The sequence below is a fragment of the Oenanthe melanoleuca genome, chromosome 3 (assembly GCF_029582105.1).
Source record: "Oenanthe melanoleuca isolate GR-GAL-2019-014 chromosome 3, OMel1.0, whole genome shotgun sequence".
NCBI classification, from domain to species: Eukaryota; Metazoa; Chordata; class Aves; order Passeriformes; family Muscicapidae; genus Oenanthe; species Oenanthe melanoleuca.
In genome coordinates, this window is record NC_079336.1 from 41,299,276 (window position 1) to 41,321,115 (window position 21,840).

Below are 21,840 nucleotides of genomic sequence, written 5' to 3' on the forward strand. Positions count from 1 at the left end.
GAGTAGTTAGTTTCACTTTTTCTCCCTTTCAGAACTATTTTCTCTGATTATACAATGGAGAGATTAAAATATGTATGTAATTATAATTGTTTGGGTAAGAAATGTGCACCTGAAGTCATCTTACTTTTACAAGACCTAAAATCCTTCTACACAAAAACCAACCCCAAATCTTTACACATTTAAAATTAAATTTCCAAGGTAACATTCAACACAGATTTTGAAATACTGCTGTAAAACACAAATCCAAAATAATCTTGTCAATATGGGTCTAGTGCATATATTTTTTGAACTCTGCACACTATCTGAATGTTCAGAAATCTTTTATCATTTGCCTGACTTGCTCGTTAATGGCAAAACATTAAAATCCAGTTAAAAAGTGATTAGTTTGTCGTGTTAGAAAGACTTATTTCCTGTAGATAAAGCATGAATTTTATACACAAGAATAAAACTTTCATTTCTGAGACTTGGAAACATCCCCTAAGTCACAGCAGGCTAATTATTCTTAGGAAGCCAGTAGTTATTCTAATAATGTCTCTCCCAATCTCTCTTTCAAAATTAGGTATTACATACCAGAAATAGCAATTGTTTCCATGTCTATGTGTGCTTGATCAAAACCAGGTAAGAACCATACTTGTCATTAAACTGACACCCATTGTGTGAAATGCCAAAAACTTTTTCAAAGAGCGACTAAAACGGCATCTAGATCAAGCTGGAGTGCTCCTTATTAAAAATTTCTGTTCAATAATTTAGGTCTATTAACACCACAACGCCTTTAAAATAATTTTTTTACAATGTTTCCTCTACAGTTTTTCTGAGACAACTCCTTTTCATCTGAAACAAACACAGGATTCAGTAGTTTTGTACAATTTAGCAATTTTTTTCTGCTTCCAGGTAAGAACATCTGCCCTTACACATTGCTGCAGCCACCACAAAATTACACACAGCAGTGTTCAGTCCCAGCAACCCCTGGCTCAGGGGCTACAGGGAGTGATTATTCAGGTTTTATTTCCTGTAACTGAGTTTCAAACATCCAGTTTCACATAAAGTATTTCCCTTGTTACGTGAAGATCTCCCATCACACTTACACCAACATTTGCATTTCGAGATTTGGGGAAGGAAAGTGTAAGGAATTCATAGTCAATCACATAACATTGCCCACATTTTGCCAAATGTCCCAAATGCCTTGTTAAATGTTCACTGTTTTAAAAATCCCACACCAGTATCTTTGAAAGGTGACTGGAACAGTAAACTAAAAGGAATACTCTCTATAGAAAGTCTTCCTTCACTGGTGGCATCCAGGTTTTCAAACCTATGTTTAGGTATAGAGATGGCAGTGCCCGAGGCTGAACAATGCCACACTGCAACATCTCCCACTGACAAATCCTAACACTCGGTGCTTCAGGAAGGCAAGCCACAAATACCCTGCCTTCACATCAGCAAGTCCTTAACACTGCAGCACTGGCAGGCAGGGAGAAATCCTCTCTTAAGATGCCAGGGCAGAAAACTCACTGATTCTAATCATGTGCTGCCTTCCACACCACCTGTCCATAGTCCATTTCATCCCATCTCTCATCACCTCTGACCCTACAAAACAGACACTGGTCTGGGGCTAAAGACTATAGCACATCACAAGCAAAACTCCCTATTTATTGCAGCAGTGGTATGGACCCAAGAATAAGATCTGCAGTGGCCCCATAGGCAGCTCTGGTAGCCAGCCAATGGCCACACATAAGAACAGTTCTTACTAAACACCATTTTTTGTATTCGTATATAGAGCATGAATCAGAAGTCAGGAAAAAAAACCAAAAACAGAGAGCTGTTATCACTACAGAGCAAATCCACAGGATCTGAGGTTTCCTTTCTCCAGAGGGGAATCCTCATCAATCTTCTTTAAATCTCTTAAATTAGCTTCAAAGCAATTCTGTGTGGGTTGCAAAGCTCACTTAACACAGAGCTGGAGAGGGGCCAAAGTAACTCAGTACTGTAAAAATTCATGCAGGTAAAACCCAGAAAGAAGGACACCCACCACAGACACTTGCAAAACTACTATGAAAATAATCAAGAAAGCGCTCAGAAGAAATTGTTTTACCACCCACCCACGTACGGGCACAAAAAGCAGACTCATGCTGAGAGAGGCAAAGTGCCAGGAGATGGTCTTTTAGAAGAAATGTCCCCTTGCTACTAGGTTCAGATGCCTAACTGCAACTGACTGCAGGGAGGTATCTCACAGGATGGTGGGAGGATAGGGGAAGACAAGAGAAAAATACAGGTGAAAAGATGAGAAATCCTGCAACACTGGCATGGCAGAAATGGCTTTTTAAATCACTCTTTTCTAGGTAAGTTAAAAGGTATCCTCCCCCTTACATAAAGCCTTAGTGGTAAATGGGATCCAGTGAGGCCCACACACCCTCTACTTCTGCAACCAGAGAGGCTTCTTGCCTCTTCTGTTGTCCTTTCCCCCTTTCAGTGAGATCTCCGAGCAGCCTGCAGCAGAATGATTAGAATCTGCCAAGTACAGTTATTCCTTGTCTTTCATCAATTTGCCTTGAAGATGACTTAGTGTACAGTGTAGAGACAGATATGAGACAGATAAATTTACCTTTTCATTTAAATATACACTGCAGTCATGTTAAAAAGAAGAATGTCCCAGGGGCCTTTGTAAGTTACAGCCTCTTTTCTGAATTACCTCTGTGTTTATGCATTCAGAGACTGTACTACTGTGAAGTAGCATAGCATGAGACAAGCAAAAGGATGTCTTGATGGAAGTAGCACACTATTATGAATAAAATCATAACAGCTGCTGGCTAGTCCATTTTCTCTCAGTAAATCAAGCTTTTCTTCATTAAGTAAACTGCTCTGACAAGAGACAACTCATTGCAGTAGTGTGTAGGCATTAGAAAGTAAACACTACTCATTTTTATCATGCAGGAAGTCAGTTCAAATTGTAATGAGAAACTCTTAAAAACAAAAATGTAGAGGCAACTTACCATGGGTAAATCAAGAAGGAGAACTTACTTCTTTCAAGCTACTTCACAATACCTATTCTTGTTTATGGTTTTATGATGTGGTAGATGCACACACCTAATCCAATGTGCTGAGAGAGATACATTTGCTCAAACCAGCTAATAACTAGCTAACTAACTAGCATTCACTAGCAACTAGCTAATTCATCTTTCCTGTTTTTGACTCCATCTTGCTTCAAATTTGCTTGGTCATCTCAACATGGCCTCACTGCTTAGTGTTTACAAGCTTCAGGAAAATGATACAACTACTGTTGGATTTTCTTCCTAATGTAGGGACATCTATCCACTTCAGGGTGCTCTAATGTCACCTGTAAACTCATACTCAAAAATTCTTGCACAGAGAAAATTCAATCTTGACAATGGGGATGTCAAGGTTCAGCTTTGTCAAAGCCTCAAGAGGATCCATGCTCACATGGCCAAGAAACTTTGTTCATAACTTTCAAAGGCCAGGCAATTTCAGAGGACTCTGCTCTCTCTTCCTTAAAGAATCATACCATATTTATAGGGGTCAAGTTGGCTACCCAAAATCAGAAGCACTATAAATCACCAAACACCTACAAAAATCTGCCTGTGGCTAGTAGAACATTAAAAATTCATTCATACTTTTTTGGTTTGAAAGGAAAGACAGATCCACACCAGACAGTGCAAGTTTCAAAATCAGTTCCAAATCACTTTCCTGTGAATATATATTCTGAAGTACTTCCTGAAATACATACGTCATTAAAAGTATTGTGAAGCAGTCCCATATGAATTTTCTCACTCAAATTATAGCTATATATAATTTACTTTCTGTGATAAACTTGAATTTCCTCATTTGTGCCCCATCATGATTAAAAAACCACCAAAATTGTAGCAGAAGGAGAAAAAAAAAATCCCTTGAGAATGGTCAATGAAAAATTAAAGTCCTGTAAAATATCTTGGGTGCTATCTTAGAAAAAAATAACTCTAAGGTTCAGACGTTATTGATTTCAACAGTTTCCAGTGGAGACAGTACTATTGTTTTCAGATTTGTAGTAGTCATTTGTACAATGGAGAAAAATCACTCAGAGAGTAACAAGAAGAGAAGTATGAGTTTTCATTCATTGTTGTAACAATGCTTAGGGAAAAAAATATTCCAAATCTAATACAAAGCAACCCAGCAAAAATTTGAACGGATGGCATAGTTTCCAGACAGATGCCAAAACCAAGACTTTGAAGGGACTTCATACCAGGAACACCAAGGAGTATGCTGAAGCACCTTTGTAATACTCTTGGAATAGGGCAGAGAAAAAAGAGTAACAAAACAGGAACTTTGTGTTTTAAAGCCCTAAGAGTAAGGACAGTTTGCAGCAATCTTTCCTTTCTTAGGCAAAACATGAACAAGACAGCAAAAGCCAATAAACTTGGATAGGACATTATGTAATCCACCACTAATAAACAAGTCTCAATAAATCAACAGATCAAATTTCAAATGATGCCAGATCAACTAGTATAAGTGCTATCAGTTCAAAAACCACCAGTAGGCAGAAAGAAAAAGTCAGCGGTGTCCTTATGGTAAAGTACAACTCCCTGATTTCAGGGACTATGCTTTGAAGCTTTTCTGCATCCAGACTATTTTTATAGCAGGGAACTCTGTACACTGGTATTTTCAAAAATAATTGACAAATTGGATGAAAAGCAAGCAGTTCAGGGAGTTGTCAGGGAGAATTTATGTAGCAATTTTTCCCTGTCTATGAGAATAGAAGCTGGAACTAAGGAAATAATCTCTTTATATCATTCATATACACAGCTGAAATACTAGTTACTGTGAATAATAATCGCTCTCAGAGGCTTCTCTTGTCCCATAAGTCTCCTGGGAGATGACGCAAGGACAGAGCAGAAATAATTAATCTAAGGGAAGATAATATTTTATCTTCCCTTCTATCTCTGAGCTATGTTGATAAAATCAAATCAGCTGCTAAATGAAGATACGACCTAGATTAGCATCAATAAAATTGCAAACTGATGAATTTGTGCAGCATCATAAGCAGACAAAAGCCCAGAGAAAATTAGCAACTGAAATGTTTCTGGGCAGAAAGTGAACTGAAAAAGAACTATCACCCCTTCCTTCAAATAAATGTTTTTTCAGAACACCCCAAGATTTTGTGATTTTTAAGTTTTTACTACTTCAATTCTTATACTGAGGACAAATAGGAGAGGTCTGCAGAACAATTCCATTCATGTGGTCCACTTACACTGTAAGTTCACAACTTTGTATTTCTGGTTACTTACCTTAGCTCATTTTTCTATCAGTAAATCCAATTTAAGAAAAAAACAACCCACCAAGTCTGTTGACAAAGCTATTGACTAAGCTTTTTAAGATCTGCCCCACTGTTAATAATAAATTTTTTTTTCTGTGTTTGGTATAAATGGAGACTATGCACTTCAAAGTGGCCAGCAACACCAGCATATTACTAAGAGGTGTGATTGTGCAATTGAACACTGATAACAGAGGTCCTCCCAAATCTCCTTATTACTACTTAGCAAAAATTATTTTCTCAGTATAAACTGAACTCATCATAACCACTACATGATCATCTGGGTTAATATGCATCCTTTTCTAAGGTAATCACGTTCACAGTGAATGCTAGAGTTGTAATTTTGGGTTACAAGACTGGCTATAACTTGCTTCCTTCTTCCCCTTTCAATAGCAGAGTCTGCTCCAAGTAGTGGCCACACAGACTCAATCATTTCTGCAAAGGTTTTCATCTTACATATGTCTATGTAAGATCTCACCAACATCTGAAATTGTTGTTTTCCACTCTCAACTCTATTAATCTGCTTTCCACCATGATGATGAATGGTAATTAATAACAACAAAAACCCGAAGCCACCAAGCAGTTTTGACCCTCATTGAAGACAGCAAGTATAATTTTATTGGGCTGCAGTGATTTTGTGTATATATATATATATATATATATATATATGTATATTTATACAGAGTTTATTTGCATTTTTTTTAGCAGTTCTAATTTGGTTTTGTCTCCTTTAGCTAATGCATAACCACGATTATTAATCTTCCAAATGTAATTTATTTCTCTGTTCTGCTTCAGACTGGGGTTGGTAAGGGCCCTGTGATGGTCTGCATTTCCATGCTGTCCATCACACTGGTGAATCTGGTCCATGATTAAGACTCTCAAGTCCTGCAAAAACCAAGTAAATAAAGGAGCAACAACCTCCTGATTTGTTCTCTGCCCATTGCCCTACCTCCTTATATCTCTTTGTAACAGCAGCATGCCAAGCCTAACAAATAACTGCTTAAAGTAGTTATGAACTTGTGTGTGCCTGGAGGCCTCAACTCTGAAACACAAACCTCTCAGCTCTGCCAGAGCCACAGCTATTCTGAAAAAACTCCAGTTCCCCAGTTGCCTACAGGGACACTATTCAGAATAAGAGATGCATCCACTGTAAAGTATTTAAATGGGAGTATGGAGTTGTGGGGAAGCTTAATTGCTAACAGGAAACACTGAGACACTGCAGAAAAGAGGGGACAAGGGAGTGCTTTTTGGAAGGAGTAACAACAAAAAGGCAAAACTACCTGAAATAGTAAAATGAAATCCAACTATGCCAGAAATACAACACACTATATAACCTGACAGATGCAACCACATAAAGAATAGTGAACAACTCACTAGAATGTTATTTAGAAAAGTATCTTGGAGTGTAGACATGCCAAACTGAACTCGAGCAATGAATTGTTAGGGAAAAGGCAAACCCTACATGAGGACATACAAACATAACACAAGGTGTTATGAAGTAACCCCTCCTGTTGCATTCACATTTGCAAAGCCTCAGCCTGGAGCGCTGTATTCAGCTGAAACCATGGCACACCATATGCTGAGCATCTAAACAGAGTCCAGGAAGAGGATGCAGAGTGACAGGAGGCCAGGAAATACAATCCACTTGAGAAACTGAACAGAGTGCAGATTTTTCTTTTTAGTCTAATGGAAAATAAAACAGAGGGCCACACAGTGACAGTCCTTAAATATGCAGAAGTTGGCTGTAACTAGGAGAGAACCAATTGCCTTCCACAGCAGTGAGGGACATAAACCAAAACATTTCGAACTCAAGAAGGGAATACAGGTGAGACCTTTATGTTGTGTACCCCTATTCCCTGCAAAAGCTTTTTAACAGCGAACTCAGTGAGAACCTGGGACAGATTGCCTAGAGAGTGCGAAGGTTTTAAACACAAGGCGGACAGAAACCAGTCAGGAATGGTAGAGGCAGAAGTGACCAGCCATAGTGCCCACGACACATCAGTCATACCCATGTCACCACCATGTCCAAACATATTCAGGCACAGTAGTTTCTTCCTTTTCCCAGTCTTCCTGCTCCTTGTTTATTACAGCAGCCCTGCTACAGGTTTTTCTCTTCACAGCTGCAGCTGCCTGTTGGGCAGAAGAAGGTTCCTCTTTTCTTGCAGGGAAAGCCAGTAGCCTACCTCCTGGGACTGCAATGGACTAGATGAACTTCTGAGATTGCTCTTACACAGATTTTACATATGATTTCAAGAAGAGAGGCTTCAAAAGCAGAATGGGAGAAGACAGACTTTAAAACAGAACAAGTGCTTCCCTTCTTACTGCCTTTTGCCTTTCATAAAAACATGACTGAGAAATGTGAAGGCCTTCCAGGGAGTTTACATATGTAACAAAATCTACAGGAACAGCTGGTGAGAACAGAGATCTATTCAAAAATCCACCACTTGCATTAAGGATCTGTATTAGTTAAACTTGAGAAAATGGTTTAAAAATATAAGTATTAAACTTCTACATGTTAAAACCAAAGAAAACATTTTCAAAACTTGCCCATATGTATAATACAGATGTGCAAATACCTATTAACAGAGTGGCCAACATTTTATTTTCAAGTAATATGAGCTTCACTAACAAATAAATGACTGTAATTGCTACTATAATTGTTCTGGAAAACTGTTTGAATTTAAACACTGTCCTATGGCACAGACAGATACATACCTGGATATATTACCCTTACTAAGAGTGAACCCCCTTCCTTGGAAACCTACTGCCTAAATGCACTTATGTGACACTGCTAGCACAGAACTGAAAAACGCAACCAGAGAAGTCTGGTTTTCTTGGTGGCCTAGTTAAGTGGCAGTCATCAATGTGTCCCCCTGCTAGGTTAGTGGCCTGAATGCTGACCCATGCCAGTGATGACAACTGCAATCATCTAATGATCTTCTGCCAGCTGTGTGAACAAAACTCATGACTGTGGTCCCAGAGCAATCTGTCCTCAGAGCAGCATTATCATTACAATTACACCCCACCCCCCCAGCCAAGCTCCATGAGGAAAAATGACAAGTGGGCAGAAGGTTAGAAGTATTCCCATTCTGCAGAGGAACATTCTCATTCTGAACAATGCTGGTATGCCAAAGTTTGACATTTATCCTCTTAGTGAGAGAAGGGGCAGCTATCACTTTTTTCTTTCAGCAGAAGACTATGCTGAAATTTCCCATTTTTATGACTACTTGGTTTAAGCAAGAATTAAACAGCTGTAAAGAAGCTTTTAAGCTTTTTTGTTTTGTGGAACCATTCTGTGTTTGACCTCCACCATGGATGGTATTGGCCATTCAATCTGCACTATACAAGATACACAAACACCATAATGATCAAAAGACTGTGCTGTCAGCCTTTATTACTATTAGACCTATCAAGAGGGGGGCTTTTTATTGATGCTGAAGTTCTCTGAATTATTTGTGTAAGATTTTAATAACCGTCTTGATTAGGTTTTCATCCACATCCTCAACTCTGAGGATCAGCAAACCACTGCCATTAGAACAGCAAACCATATCCCCAGAGCAACACCTCATCAATGTGAAGCCACGGACAAATTTCATTTTGAATGTTTCTGTTCCTGTAGAATGAAGTTAATAATATTCATTACCTTTGAGAAATAACACTGATAAGCCTATACAAATGGGAGAAGAAAAGTTGGAAGTAGATTCCCACTGAGAACATTAAACAGGATTCTTACTTATTCTGTGAGTAAGAGAGTTAATTAAAATAACAATGTGTTCATGCTTAATTACTGGAGTTGAGTGCAATCAGAGGAGTAAGCATGAAATTGGAGGAAAAACAGAAGGGAAGAAATTCTTCAGTTACTTGTTTAGAAAGAAGACAAATCCCAAGTATTTTTACTACAACATTATCATTTTATTATCTCTATATCAGTGAAGAATCTACCTACTGAGATTCCTGAAGACTTCAACACATATATTCATTTAAGGTGTCTGAGTGAATGACTTTTTAAATATTTTTGTTGGCAAAAGGTATTTTCCCATTTACTCTCTTTATTTTCCCATTAAAAATCAAAATTATTTTTTATTTACAATCAACAATGCAATCATTTAAGACATTTGAGGCAATCCTTTACACTCCACTACGATTTGTTAAGCTCTTGTTTAAAACTGTGCAAAAAGGAATTCACTACACTACATTTAATGGTTACAGGTCTGCTTCAGTCCATGGTATTTTGCCTTGTGTTTTAATGAATTCTAAGAAAGAAATGGAGCATGGAATGCAGCTTGGGGTTAGGTAAACCAACTAACATCTCCATTCACTAGAAAAGTGGAAAACAAACCACTGCAAGTTCAAACAAAAATTCTACTGAGTAAGGTGTAAGAATAGTATTTCATAATAAGCTTAGTTAAACTACTAACTTGTAGGCTTGAAACAAATGAACATTTTTTTATAAAGTCTAGAGCATGAAGGTTCTACAGATGCTTCCATTTTAAGATGCTCTCTAACTCCCTGCATACTCTGCAAAAAAATAAACAATTTACTATTAAAAGCTTGGAACTAGGAATCACAAAGCCTATATGACAATACAAATGAACACAGAGGGTATTTTTTTAATATTTTAGTATTATTCCCCACATTGTGTGGTCAGTAGTGTGCAAATTCTTCCAAGGAGCGGTCTTGCACTCCCCTCCATCCCAAACCACATTTCCATTGTTCTGCATTCTGCTGAACAAAAGCTCCCAACTTCCTAAACTATGCATCAATCCCCAATTGTATATAAGAAAGGGATAGAGCAAATCCAGACACTTAGACCTTAAAACAGGATTTGAACTGCATGAGGAAAGCAATGCAAAGTCTATTGCTTTATCCTCTTATTTGGAATAGAGGTGTGGCTCCTACTCCAGATACCTAAGGAATATCTGAACTGCATTGGATGGGGCTACTTAAATTATAATGGATATAGAACCAACTGCTATTCTGCTTCTCTGGCATACGGATTTAAAAGTTCAAGAGCATTTAAGGTCATCATAGAAAATCCATCTCTTGATACTCTATCTAGACATAAAGTCCTTGATTCTGACAATTTCCTGCCTTAGAAAGAAGTGTAATGTGGCTGCAAATAGTTAACATATTTAATATACAATCTCTTAACTTTCAAGAACTCCAAGTGCCTTTAAACTAGAGCACTACATTTTCAGTTAGTGTTTCTTCACTGACCTCCAGTTGGAAGAGGTAATGGCAGACTAATGTGGTGTTTGTAACAACCACATGCCAACAGTGTAAGATACTACATGCACACAGGCAAGCTGCCAGCGCTGTCACAGTTGTCACTGTGATTTTGTTTATGCCCTCCAGAGTGAGACTGGTGCCTTGGTGCCAAAACACTAGGTGAGATCAGAGCCAAAGCCTTCAACCTCCTTCCTGAGAGCTCTGAAAAAAGCAGCTCAAAGCTTATTTCAACCCTGCAAGACAGCAGGTATCTGCCATACTGCGGCAAGCACTAAAACTGTGATGTTTGTCACATTCCTTCTTCCCCCAGTAACTCACAGAATGTGCTTAGTTGGAAGGGACCCACCAGAATCATTGAGTCAAACTCCTAGCCCTCACAGGACCCAAGAGTCACACCATGTGCCTGAAAGTATTGTCCAAATGCTTCTTGAACTAATTTTCTTCCTTACTGTAATACAAAACCTCAAGGAAATAAAAAGAATAAAATAGAAACAGTAAGCAACTTTTTTCCCCAAGCATTAATTCTATTCCCATTCATTCCATCCCATGAGACCAAGACAGGATTCAAACCCTAAATACTGTGAGAAGAAAGAAAGTCCAACTCTTCAAAAATCACAACTCTTTCTGGTTGTGATGGATTTTTAGGAGAGGGATGAAAATGATACCAAAATTACTTATTCCTCTGTAGAAAAGGGGAAAATTATTTGTCTCTGCTCAGAATCAGTTGAAAGTACATGCCTTTAGTTCTCTGGTATGAGTGCAGATTCAAAGTTACTGAACTTTTTTCCAACTTACAATGACGTATTCATATAGAAAATCACACTCAGTGGTCTGGTCAATGGGGCTGGCATTTGGGCTGGCATCGTGTAACACCTTCGTCACCAAAATGATAGCAGGATTGAGAGTATCCCCAGCAAGTTTGCTCACACCAGGCTGTGCAGTGCAGTGGACACACTGGAGGGAAGGAGCATCAACTACAGGGACCTTGGTAGCTTGAGAATGGGAACTGTGTGAACCTCATGAAGTTCAACAAGGCCAAGCACAAACTCCTGCACTTGGATTGAGACAATCTCAAGCACAAATACAGGCTGGGTGAAAATGGACTGAGAGCAGCCCTGAGGAGAAATATTTGGGGGTGCTGCTTGACCAGACACTCAATGTGTCCCAGGAACATGCACTCACAGCTCAGAAAGCCAACTGTGTCCAGGGCTGCATCTAAAGAAGCATGGCCACTTCATTCTGGTGAGGCCCCATCTGGAGCACTGAATGCAGCTCTGGGTGCCCAATACACTGACTTGTCAGAGCAGGCCCAGAGGGGACACACAAAGATGATCAGAGAGCTGAAACACCCCTCCTTGAAGACAGTCTGAGAAAGTTGGGGTTGTTCAGCCTGGAGAAGGCTCTTGGGGTAGCCTAATTGTGGCCTTTCAGTACCTAAGAGGGTCCTATAAAAGAACAGGAGAGGAACTTTTCATAAAGGCATATTGCAATAGAACAAAAGGAAATCCATTTAAACTGCACAGGGGAAGGTCTAGATGAGAGAGTATGAATAAATTCTTCACTGTGAGGATGGTGAGGCACTGCAACAGGTTACGCAGACAAGATGCAGATGAACGATTCTTGGAGTGTTCAAGACCAGGATGGATGTGACTTTGAGCAACCTGGTCTAGTGGTAGATGTCTGCCCATGGCAGTGTGGTTGGAACTTGATGATCTTTGAAATCCCTTCAAACTCAAACCATTATTTGATTCTATGATATATATGTGGGTAAGGGGGAAAAAAATGACGTTAAGACCATCTCTATAAGCACATTGAAAAAAATAGAGATAATTATAGTCTCAGCACATGCATTGCTTAGCAGGTTGAGCTTACTACAGTTTTCAGAGAACACTGCTTTCCTCTGTTATTTTTATATTAATGAGGGAATCTAATGCTAATGGAATGATACCACTGGCAACAGCAAGATCCAGGAATAGCATGGGCAGGTGCTGTGCACAAGTTTCTCTGCCAATCAAGCTCATGACTGACTCATCTTCTCTCAGTGTTGTATTTTCCTGAAGCAGACATTAATCACTGTGCCAAACTGTATGGTGTAAAGTTCCACTTGGAATGAGAATGACTACAGACAAATTTTCCCTATCAATGCCTCATAACTTGAGATCTGTACTGCAAGGGCTTGGTGATGGGAGTGAAAGACTGAGCAAGAAAATAATAAAATTTTCATGAAAATTACTTCACCTGCAAAAGTAATTTCTGCAAAAGAAAGGTGGAAATTCATTCCAGCCCAAAGAAAAATATCTTTTTTAATACCTGGGCTTCTTGCATCTGTGTCTCAATATCTAAATAGCAGCTGCTTTTTTAATCAAACAAAGTTGTAAAACCAAGCTGCGTTATGAATTTCACCTTCTGCAAGAGCTAATCCAAAGTGCATCTGTCAATAGCAACATCTATTTTTGGTTCATCTCAAAGTATTTTAAGTACTGGATGGTATTCAAAGAATGGTAAAAGGAGCCAATCAACACTTTTATTGCTGTAATTTTAACACTTAAAAGCCTACACATCAGCCTAAAAGTAGGTGAGCTGTGAGCCACACCAGAAGACCGTTTATCCATGATTAAGTGTCACTGTGAGGTGCTAACATGGAGAAGCATATAAGAACATAGTTGGCAACTTTACAGAGATAAAATAAAGGCTTTTTATTTAAAGCAACAGTTGATTATTAACATAGTAAACATCTTAGGGCAAGTGTTGCTTTTAGGTTCCTGCAAAAGTGTTTTTTCCTTTTGTAAAGCCCACCTGAAGCTATTTCCTGAAAAAGTCTGTCATTGTGATAGATGGAAGTATGCAAGGAAGCAAAACCAAATTTCAAGAACTGCTTGGCAGAGGAAGAGTAATTAATGCAACTTAATGTACCATTTAACAAAAGCAGCCAGGATAAATTTTTGATATGTGGCAAGCACTTTAAACAGTTTGACTTTTTCTTGAAGGTCACAGAATCTTTCAAGGTAAGGGCATAAGCATAAGCTACAGCACAATGAATTAGACTGTGTACTTGCAGGGTGTCACATGCTCTCACTCTGGTGCAAGTCAGGTATGCTGAAAGTTCTCCCTTCAGTGCAAGTTGGCTAATTTGTTCTTAGTTTGGGCTCTCAAAGTTTAAGATCTTAACCCTAGATACAAAAAAAGCAGCAGCTCTACCACAAATTTTCTCAGTGTAGTGAACTTTATCACTAGTCCACCTTTGCACTTTACAACATATACCCAATACTGTAGATTGGATTTGAAAGACCAAAAAACAGGCATTGTGGTAATTTTCCAATTGACATTAATTCAGGTTTCATATACATGACACCTTATATTTCAGTTCAAATCTTGACTCAGTTATATTCAAAGACTGTTAAAGTACAACTCATCACAGTTTCATATATGCTACACAGCAAAGCTGGGAAGATTGCCAGTATTAGTAGGTATTTCTTCAAGTATATGAGAATAAAGAAAGAACCTTGGTAAGAGACCTGCCTTTCATTAAGGACATGGATTAGGACAGTCAGAAACATTATCCTTTACTACTTAGTAATTCTAATGGAAATTAAAATTATTAAAGAGATTCTGCAGCATTGTTCATTCTCCTATAATAATCGAGGTTTGCCTACTTTCAGTGTATTTCTTACATTCTTATTTTTGATTTTTTTCATAATTCCCTGCAATGTTGCCTGTGTTTTGAAATGGTTATATATTCATCTAGGTTGACAGCCTTTTATACCTTGCTTTGAGATCCTTCTATCCTCTTTCCCTCCTCGAAGCAGAAGCACCATCAAGGCTCTAAGTGGGACCACACAAATGGAAACAAAGACTGGAGTCCATATGACCTATGCACCACCGACAGGCTCAGTTACTACAAACTTGAGCAGGCAGTCCCTGCCCTGGCCTTGACAAACAGCCTTTTTTATAGCTCAACTGAGACTTCTCCATGGAATGAATGAAAGATATAAAAAACTAATTTCCAAGAGGCTGCCATAGTGAGATGATTTGTTAGTATAAGGCAAAACTGGATGGCTGGTGAGTCAAGAGTGCTCTTTATAAGCACTGATCCCAGTGTAACTACACAGGTCACATTTCCCTAGAGCTGGAACTGAGCAGGAGCGAAGTAAGAAGAAAACCAGAAACAGTGATACTGACTTCCACCACATTATAGCCTAGCAGTGAATCTCTGCCACTGCTTTACAAAGTAAAGGCTTCCAAGAGCATGCTTCCTCCTTGAAATTACTTGTATTACTGTTCTACTTTACCTTAATTTAGCATGCAATTGATTTAAGTGTAAAACAAGATTTTATTTTTCCAGACATCTATTTTATAAAATTTGATTTACTAGAAAAAAACATTATTTCTAATTTACAGCAACCTCTTCTATGCCCTTTTTAATTACATGGGTATTTGTGCTTCATTATTATCCTTCTGGTGCTGATGGCAGCATTACAACTGTACCAAGTTCTTTCATAAAGAGAATAGTTTTCTTTTTCTTATCCAGCTCACTCTGCCCTAAAGTTATCCTGAGGAAGTCCCTTAATGAATTTGAGTGAAGCAGCAAAAATGCATTCTCTGTGAGAACATTTCCAGCAAATTTTTCTCTACCACACTCCTATTTTTGTCTGGAGATGCAGAGACAAACAGATGGGGCTGTTTACAATACCTCATGTATACATACTACTATCTTTACGCTTTTAGAGAATGTGCCTTGTGCGTGTGTTAGAGGCAAAATTAAAAATAAGATATTAAGAGAAGTATTTAATCCCTTTTTGAAGACTCCAAGCCATGTTGTCACATGGCTTCATGTTGCTTACCTTCTACATAATTTCACATTTTTGTAGGCTAAGCTTATTTAAGTTCCGCTTTTGGCACTAGATGTTGTTATGCCTTTGTCTTAGAAAGAAAAAGCCTCTCTTCCATTCTTACTCTTAGTGAGAAGATTAAAAAATCCTACATATAAAAAAATGAATCCACCCTCCAATATTTATTCTAGAAATTGCAAGTTAAATATGCTAAGTACCCCAATATAATGACTGTTTTTCTAGACCCCTAATGATTTTGGTTGAATCACCATCCCTGAATGTTTTTAAAAGACTTAATGACACATTTAGTGATGGACTTGGGAATATCAGGTTTACGGCTGGATTTGCTCTTAAAAGGTCTTTTTCAACCTAAACCACATTAATTAATCAAGTAATTTCTCTTAACCTTATAAACCTTAAATTTAGCAAATTCTTATACACCTTCACTGTGTGTAATAGGCACCTTTAAAGGAGTCTCCATGTTACTACACTGAGCTACTCGTCTGAGCCTTTAGAGCATCTACAACAGTATTCCATATCAAAACCAAAGCATGGTTCTAAAGCAAGTCTCCTCACCAACAGCCAAGTCCAATTATCTTGAGCTGTTGCATAGGTGATTAGAGCAAGACAGCATGGTTCATGTTTATTACCTGAATTGTTTGGTAAACCGAAGGATCAAATCCTTTAACAGTCACTTCTCGGAAAACTCTTGGCTCCAGTTCCTCTTTGGTCAGATCACAGTGATATATAATACCTAAAATACAGAATGCAATGCAAGCTTATCAGCTTAGTATATATCCACCATTAAAAAGATGCCAGTTAAATCACGGTGATGAAGTCATGAATGGTAAAAGTAATTCAGCAGGGTGAAAAACAGTAGTTCTGGACACATTTTTTAATTTATAATACAGTTTAACACTTACATATATGCATTTCATCTAGTGAAGGTGTAAAGGCTTTCTGTGCAAAAAGAGTAATTTTCACCACTCACACAAAGCTAGGGGGCTTAAGCAAAATAGGAAAAAAACGTTTACATAAAGTTAGAAAGGACTTATTGAGAACAATAATTTTGAAAAAAAGAAATGTAAAGACAAATTTAAAACACTCCCTTTTAGACCCACCAGACTGAGAATAAATATATCAAGAATTTCACCGAGATAAACAATTTTCTCCTTGTGATAAAATAGTTGAAATTAAAACTCAAAGGGCCCAGATAACAGAAAGAGCTAAACACCCACTTGAAATTGTGGCAGACTAGCACAGGTTACCTATGAAACTGAACAAAATCTGGTCTTGAGTAATTTCTTTTACATCCTGATTCTGCAGCTTTGAAGACAACTTCACTTGAGTTGTATGTATGATTTCCAAAGGATTGTGCACATGAGAAAACTTATGTCTATAAACAGTATAAAACTTCTAGGTTGCAGCAGAGGCCGAATCACAGGGAATGCAGCCATGTAGACACTACACAGATGTGCAATTAGCCAAGAATAATTTTGCATTTAAACTATAAAATGTATTTCCTGTCATTCAACCCCAATAACATTTGAATATGTGTCATACAACATGACTATCAGGTTTGCATAAAAAATCCTAATATTCATGGCTGCACTACATGGGATACATAAACTAATTTGAGTGTTAATTATCTTTGTTGTTCTCCTCTACAACAAGCTGGTCCCTGCAAAATTTGGAACATATATTACAGAAAAGAACACTACAAGGTATGGCAGTAAGTCCTTTACATTGTAATATTTGTAACTGTTTTGCTGGGTGCTAAATAAATGCAAAATGCCAGAGTGGTCACCTAAGCATCTGACTAGAGTGGACAGCAAGGATAACCATATTTTTCAGGGAATAACAAAAATTATTTTACGGTGTCAATATATATGGGTTTAGAATGGCTTTATTCATTATTTCATATAGATATTTACTATTTTGTTGTAAGTATTAAATATGAGTATGTTAATTTGTTTTTTATTAGAAAAAAAGAATAGTCCAACTTAATACAGGTGCAAATTCTATTCATTTCCAGTAGTAAATAGGAATATCAAGGTTAACCAAGGATCAGCCCCATACCTTTTATATGATTATTCCACTGATAAGGTGAATGGAGGCTGCACACAAACTAAAAAGGATCCATAAACCTACCTAAAAATTACCCCTCTGGTCTGCTTTCCTCATTGTTTCCTTATCCTCATGCAGTCTGCCTACATTTCTTACCTTCCCTTTTTCTTCCAGATTCCAGGTCACTCTGCCCGAGTTAACAGAGCTGTGCTATAGTGAATTCTTTGTAGATGCTAAGCAAATGAATGAAAAGGAGAAAACCAATCTGCCTAAGCAACCAGCAGGCAGTAAGAGCAGCTATTGCTGGCCAGCTGGAAAGCCACAGGCTAAAACAGATCTGGCCTCTTCCCCCTACACATTTTTAGCAGCTGCAGAGACTACTGGCTCAGCTGAGACAAATAGTGCAGGCCTGTAAAACTGGCAACTTCTGGCCCACAGTGTGGGCAAGTGAACTATGAACCATCAAGCTGGATGATGTTAGAGATAAATGCAAGAGTGTCCTCAAGCTACTCACCAGCAGCAGCGGCTGCAACAATCTGAATATTGTTTAAAAGAGGAACTGAAAATATATCATATTTCTTTTTATGTAAACAGTAAGATAATATGCAATTCCTCACACTTCTGATTTGCTAAGATTGAAACCTAATTTTTATAATTTGACATAATCCTTTCTAGCAAAACCAGCAAACTTATCTAAAGGATTTTACAGCTCTTTTATAATGTAACATTACTGTGCTCTAACTGAAACAAGCAAAATCATAGGTCAGATGCTATAAGAATATTTTTTATTCCCTTATGATACAAAATCTTACTAAAAGATAAAGATCCTGAAACCTATCTGCCCCTTCATATTTGAATCCTGTCTTGTATAAGTATTGATTGATTGAGTTGTAAAGAAGTAGCAAATAAAAGAGTGAACAGTAAATCTATTTTCTTGTCATATAGTAGATTGACAAGTCGTGTAGAAACTCCCTTCCTATACAAAATCCTAGAATATCTACTGTTTTGCCACACCTGTATTATATAATGCTTTGGACAGCTCCAGCTTTGCAGGACTGTATAAAGAAATTTTCTACAGTGATCCACAGCACCAAGTACTGTAAGGACAGATAGTAAGGATGCTCAAATAAGGCTATGCATCAATTAATCATAAAATTGTCAGAGAACAATTTCTGTAACTTTTATTAATGTTATTTAAAGTTGTGATTAAAAAAAAATCACATAAAACACATTAACAATTATCTTTTACTGAATTTTTCACATTCTATCTTGCTGTATGAAGCAAGAACTGTGAGAATGCTAAAATTTTATCTCCAATACAAGCCAGTCTTGAGTCTTAATGCAGGTGTTTCAAATACTAGTAGGCACATTATTTAGTCTTGATGAATCAAAGACTCATACATTTTTATGTGCACAATCACTGCTAGTATGGGTGGAAGCAGTTTTATACCAATGTACCAAATAACTACTAAACTACAGAAAATGAGAAAGAAACTGTTCTCAGGAAAAGGAGCAATAACATGAGATAAAAAAATCTTACCTGGAGATAAAAAGGAAGTAAACTGGTAGAATATTTCAGTGTCCTTCTTTTGGCCACTATATCCCACAATACTACCAACTTCTAGGGGAAAAGTCTTGAGATGTGCACCAGTAGCTAGATCATGAAGCTGCAGGATATTCTTCACATCATGCAGGTAGCACAAAACCAGGAAATTGGACTTCACACAAGCAACCCATTCTACACAGCATGGAAAAGAAAAACAAAGCCATGGAAAATACAATTAAAAAACGTAAGAAAGAAAACAATCAGACATCTTCTGATCCTAAAATGCTTTAGCATACCTAAACGCATGCAGCAAAATTTCTGACACACACTGCCTTTAACTCCTAAATCTTTGTAAATGAACCCAAAATAAAATCTGACATTCTCTGGAAATGCATTAACCATGCTGCTTAAAGTTAATTTATGCAGACACAGGAATAAAGAATTGCTTAGTCAATATGTTTATGCATTTGGGATATTTATAGATCAATACTGCTCTTAAATATCACATATTTCAATGCATAACCCAAGCAAAACATTTATCTTTTGCCAGTTATGGAAATTCATGAAAATCAAAACAATCATTATGATTTATATTCAAACTAAACTCATAAGGAAAAAAAGATGTGATCCTGTATTGCACATTGAGGTATAGAACCTAGACATTACTAGGTTCTTGGTTCTTACTAGGTACTTGGTTCTATTGCTGAAGTAATCAAGAGACTATTCTTGTAAGCAAGCAAGGGTGTAAGAGAAGGGCTATTCTGGGGTCACTAATCTCATCATGCCATTAAAAAAATCCCCATGTGCTTATTTAAGATGCTAATGTTGCTAAACAGCATTCTTGAGACTGTAAGGTAACAGGAACAGGATGCAGTACAGTGAACTCAATCCAGCAAAGGATCCAGGAACAAATCCCTCTGCAGAGGTATATTGCCTTTTTCTCTCTCCTGGCAGTCCTAGTTCTAGTCCCACCCTGTCTGTGTAGCTGTGCAGGAATGAGAGCTTCTGCTCCCCAAAACTTTTCCCATCCTGAGTTTGTTCCTTGGAATAATTACTAGACATAGGTGAACCTTTACTTCATGGCATGCTAATTTTTCAACTGGACTTCAGAAAAATAAAACTAATTAAAATAAAATATCTAGGCTGGCAATTTCTAAAAATCTCTATGTTTCTGCTATCTCTCAATCTCCATCTCTATAGCCTGTAAAGTGCAGAAACTCTTTGGAGCTCCAGTTCATCAATGATATATCATGTAACATATTTTCTCCTGTGCCATTGGCTTTAGATCTCTAGTGACAAGTATATTTATTTACTCATACAGACAGGAGAGAGATTAAAACATCTTAATCTTTCTCAGTATTTCTGTCATTTAAGAAATTACTTTGCAACAAAAGTATTTTAACATCTCATTAATTCACAATTTGAATACAAGCAAGACAAAATACAAGCAAAGTTAAAAATTAAAGAAAATATCCTAAGGAGGTAATATGGGACATTTTCATTTGTTTGTAAGACTAGGTGAGGAGGTGATTCTTATTCTCTTCCAACTACAACTTCTTCTCTGACAACTCAGACTGGAAGTCTAAATAATGGGAAAAATACCAGTGTTGGACAATGGCTTTCTTTATCTGCTGGAAGCAAAGAATGAGAAGATGGAACCAAATGAGCAAGAAATCTGAGGCAGGACTGACAGAGGTACACTGTAATGCCAAAGTAGCACTGTGAGAGGGAGAGTTTAATGTGACAACATTGGAGGAAAAAATGTCAGAACACAAGCATATAAAAATTGATGGAATTTCAGTTTTACGCCATTTTATGTTATTCACATCTTAATAGCTCTTTCCAGTTTCCTCAAAGTCCTGTAAAACAAAATAATTTGAATTCAGAGTAATAAAGAAGACAGTCTTATAAATGCATCTTTGCATATTCAGGTCCCAGAATAAAAGTTCTGAGTTGTATGATGTGCCCCTTTCATTAAGGATAACAAGTTTTTTTGAATTGAGGGTCAAAACTCATGATTCTGGAAGCATCCTATATGCTTTCATATAGAGTTCAGGTCTGTCATGACCCCCTAGAGCTCAAAGACGTTCAGATTCTTTTAGATTGTTTCTGAAGGACCAGTGAAATGTAATACTTATCTTTCCAGACATATGAAGTCATGTTTCATAAACACCTAAAGAAAGCTTTACTACTCCCTTCTTCCCAAACACTACCATTCACCTTTTTTTTTACCCTCAAACTTTCCAACTCCCTCATGAGCTTCTAGTCTAAATGTGGGAATTTTCTAACCAAAGTCCCAGAGAACACTAACTGAAATTTCAGCCATGACCTGAAATAATAAGGCACAGCATAACATGACACTGTTTATAAATTAGTAACTGATGTGTAATTTTAGCTCTAGGGTGGCAAAAATTTCTTAAGTGAGGCTGGACAACATAATAAACATTGCAAGTTAATAATTCTATTCAATTATGTATTCTGAAATATAGAATCATTTTTGCCTGTATACATAAGAAAAATGTGTAATAATTTAAAATATTTTTAACATTCTCACTCCACCAATTTTCCATTTTTAAGTGGTTTATTAACATAAAATATCAATTTAGAAGTTAGCATCCCAACAATAACACACCTTTTTTGCATGCAGAATTACTGCCTCTGCAATGAGTAGGAGATCCCATGAACTCCACTGGTATTCTCAGCAACATCTATAATTAAAATGCCCAGTTTTACTCTCAAAATTTCTTAAAAAATGCTTCATAAAATGTATTATAAACACTTTCAGATCAGCTTAAAATGCGTATTATATGTAGCTTTGCCTTAGCAAAAAAATTAAGGGGTTTTTATTTTAAAATTATGTTGTGGTGATG

The 21,840-nt window shown here is 37.3% G+C and overlaps 1 protein-coding gene across 1 annotated transcript in view; it reads right to left on the reverse strand.

The window, feature by feature from the left end:
• Positions 1 to 21,840, reverse strand: part of PREP (prolyl endopeptidase) — an 83,367-nt gene that overhangs the window by 17,045 nt on the left and 44,482 nt on the right. The window contains exons 9-10 of the mRNA XM_056487077.1: positions 18,965 to 19,162; positions 16,008 to 16,111 (exon numbers count right to left, since the gene is read on the reverse strand). Coding sequence (XP_056343052.1) covers positions 16,008 to 16,111; positions 18,965 to 19,162 — 302 coding nt within the window. The remainder of the gene's footprint in view (positions 1 to 16,007; positions 16,112 to 18,964; positions 19,163 to 21,840) is intronic.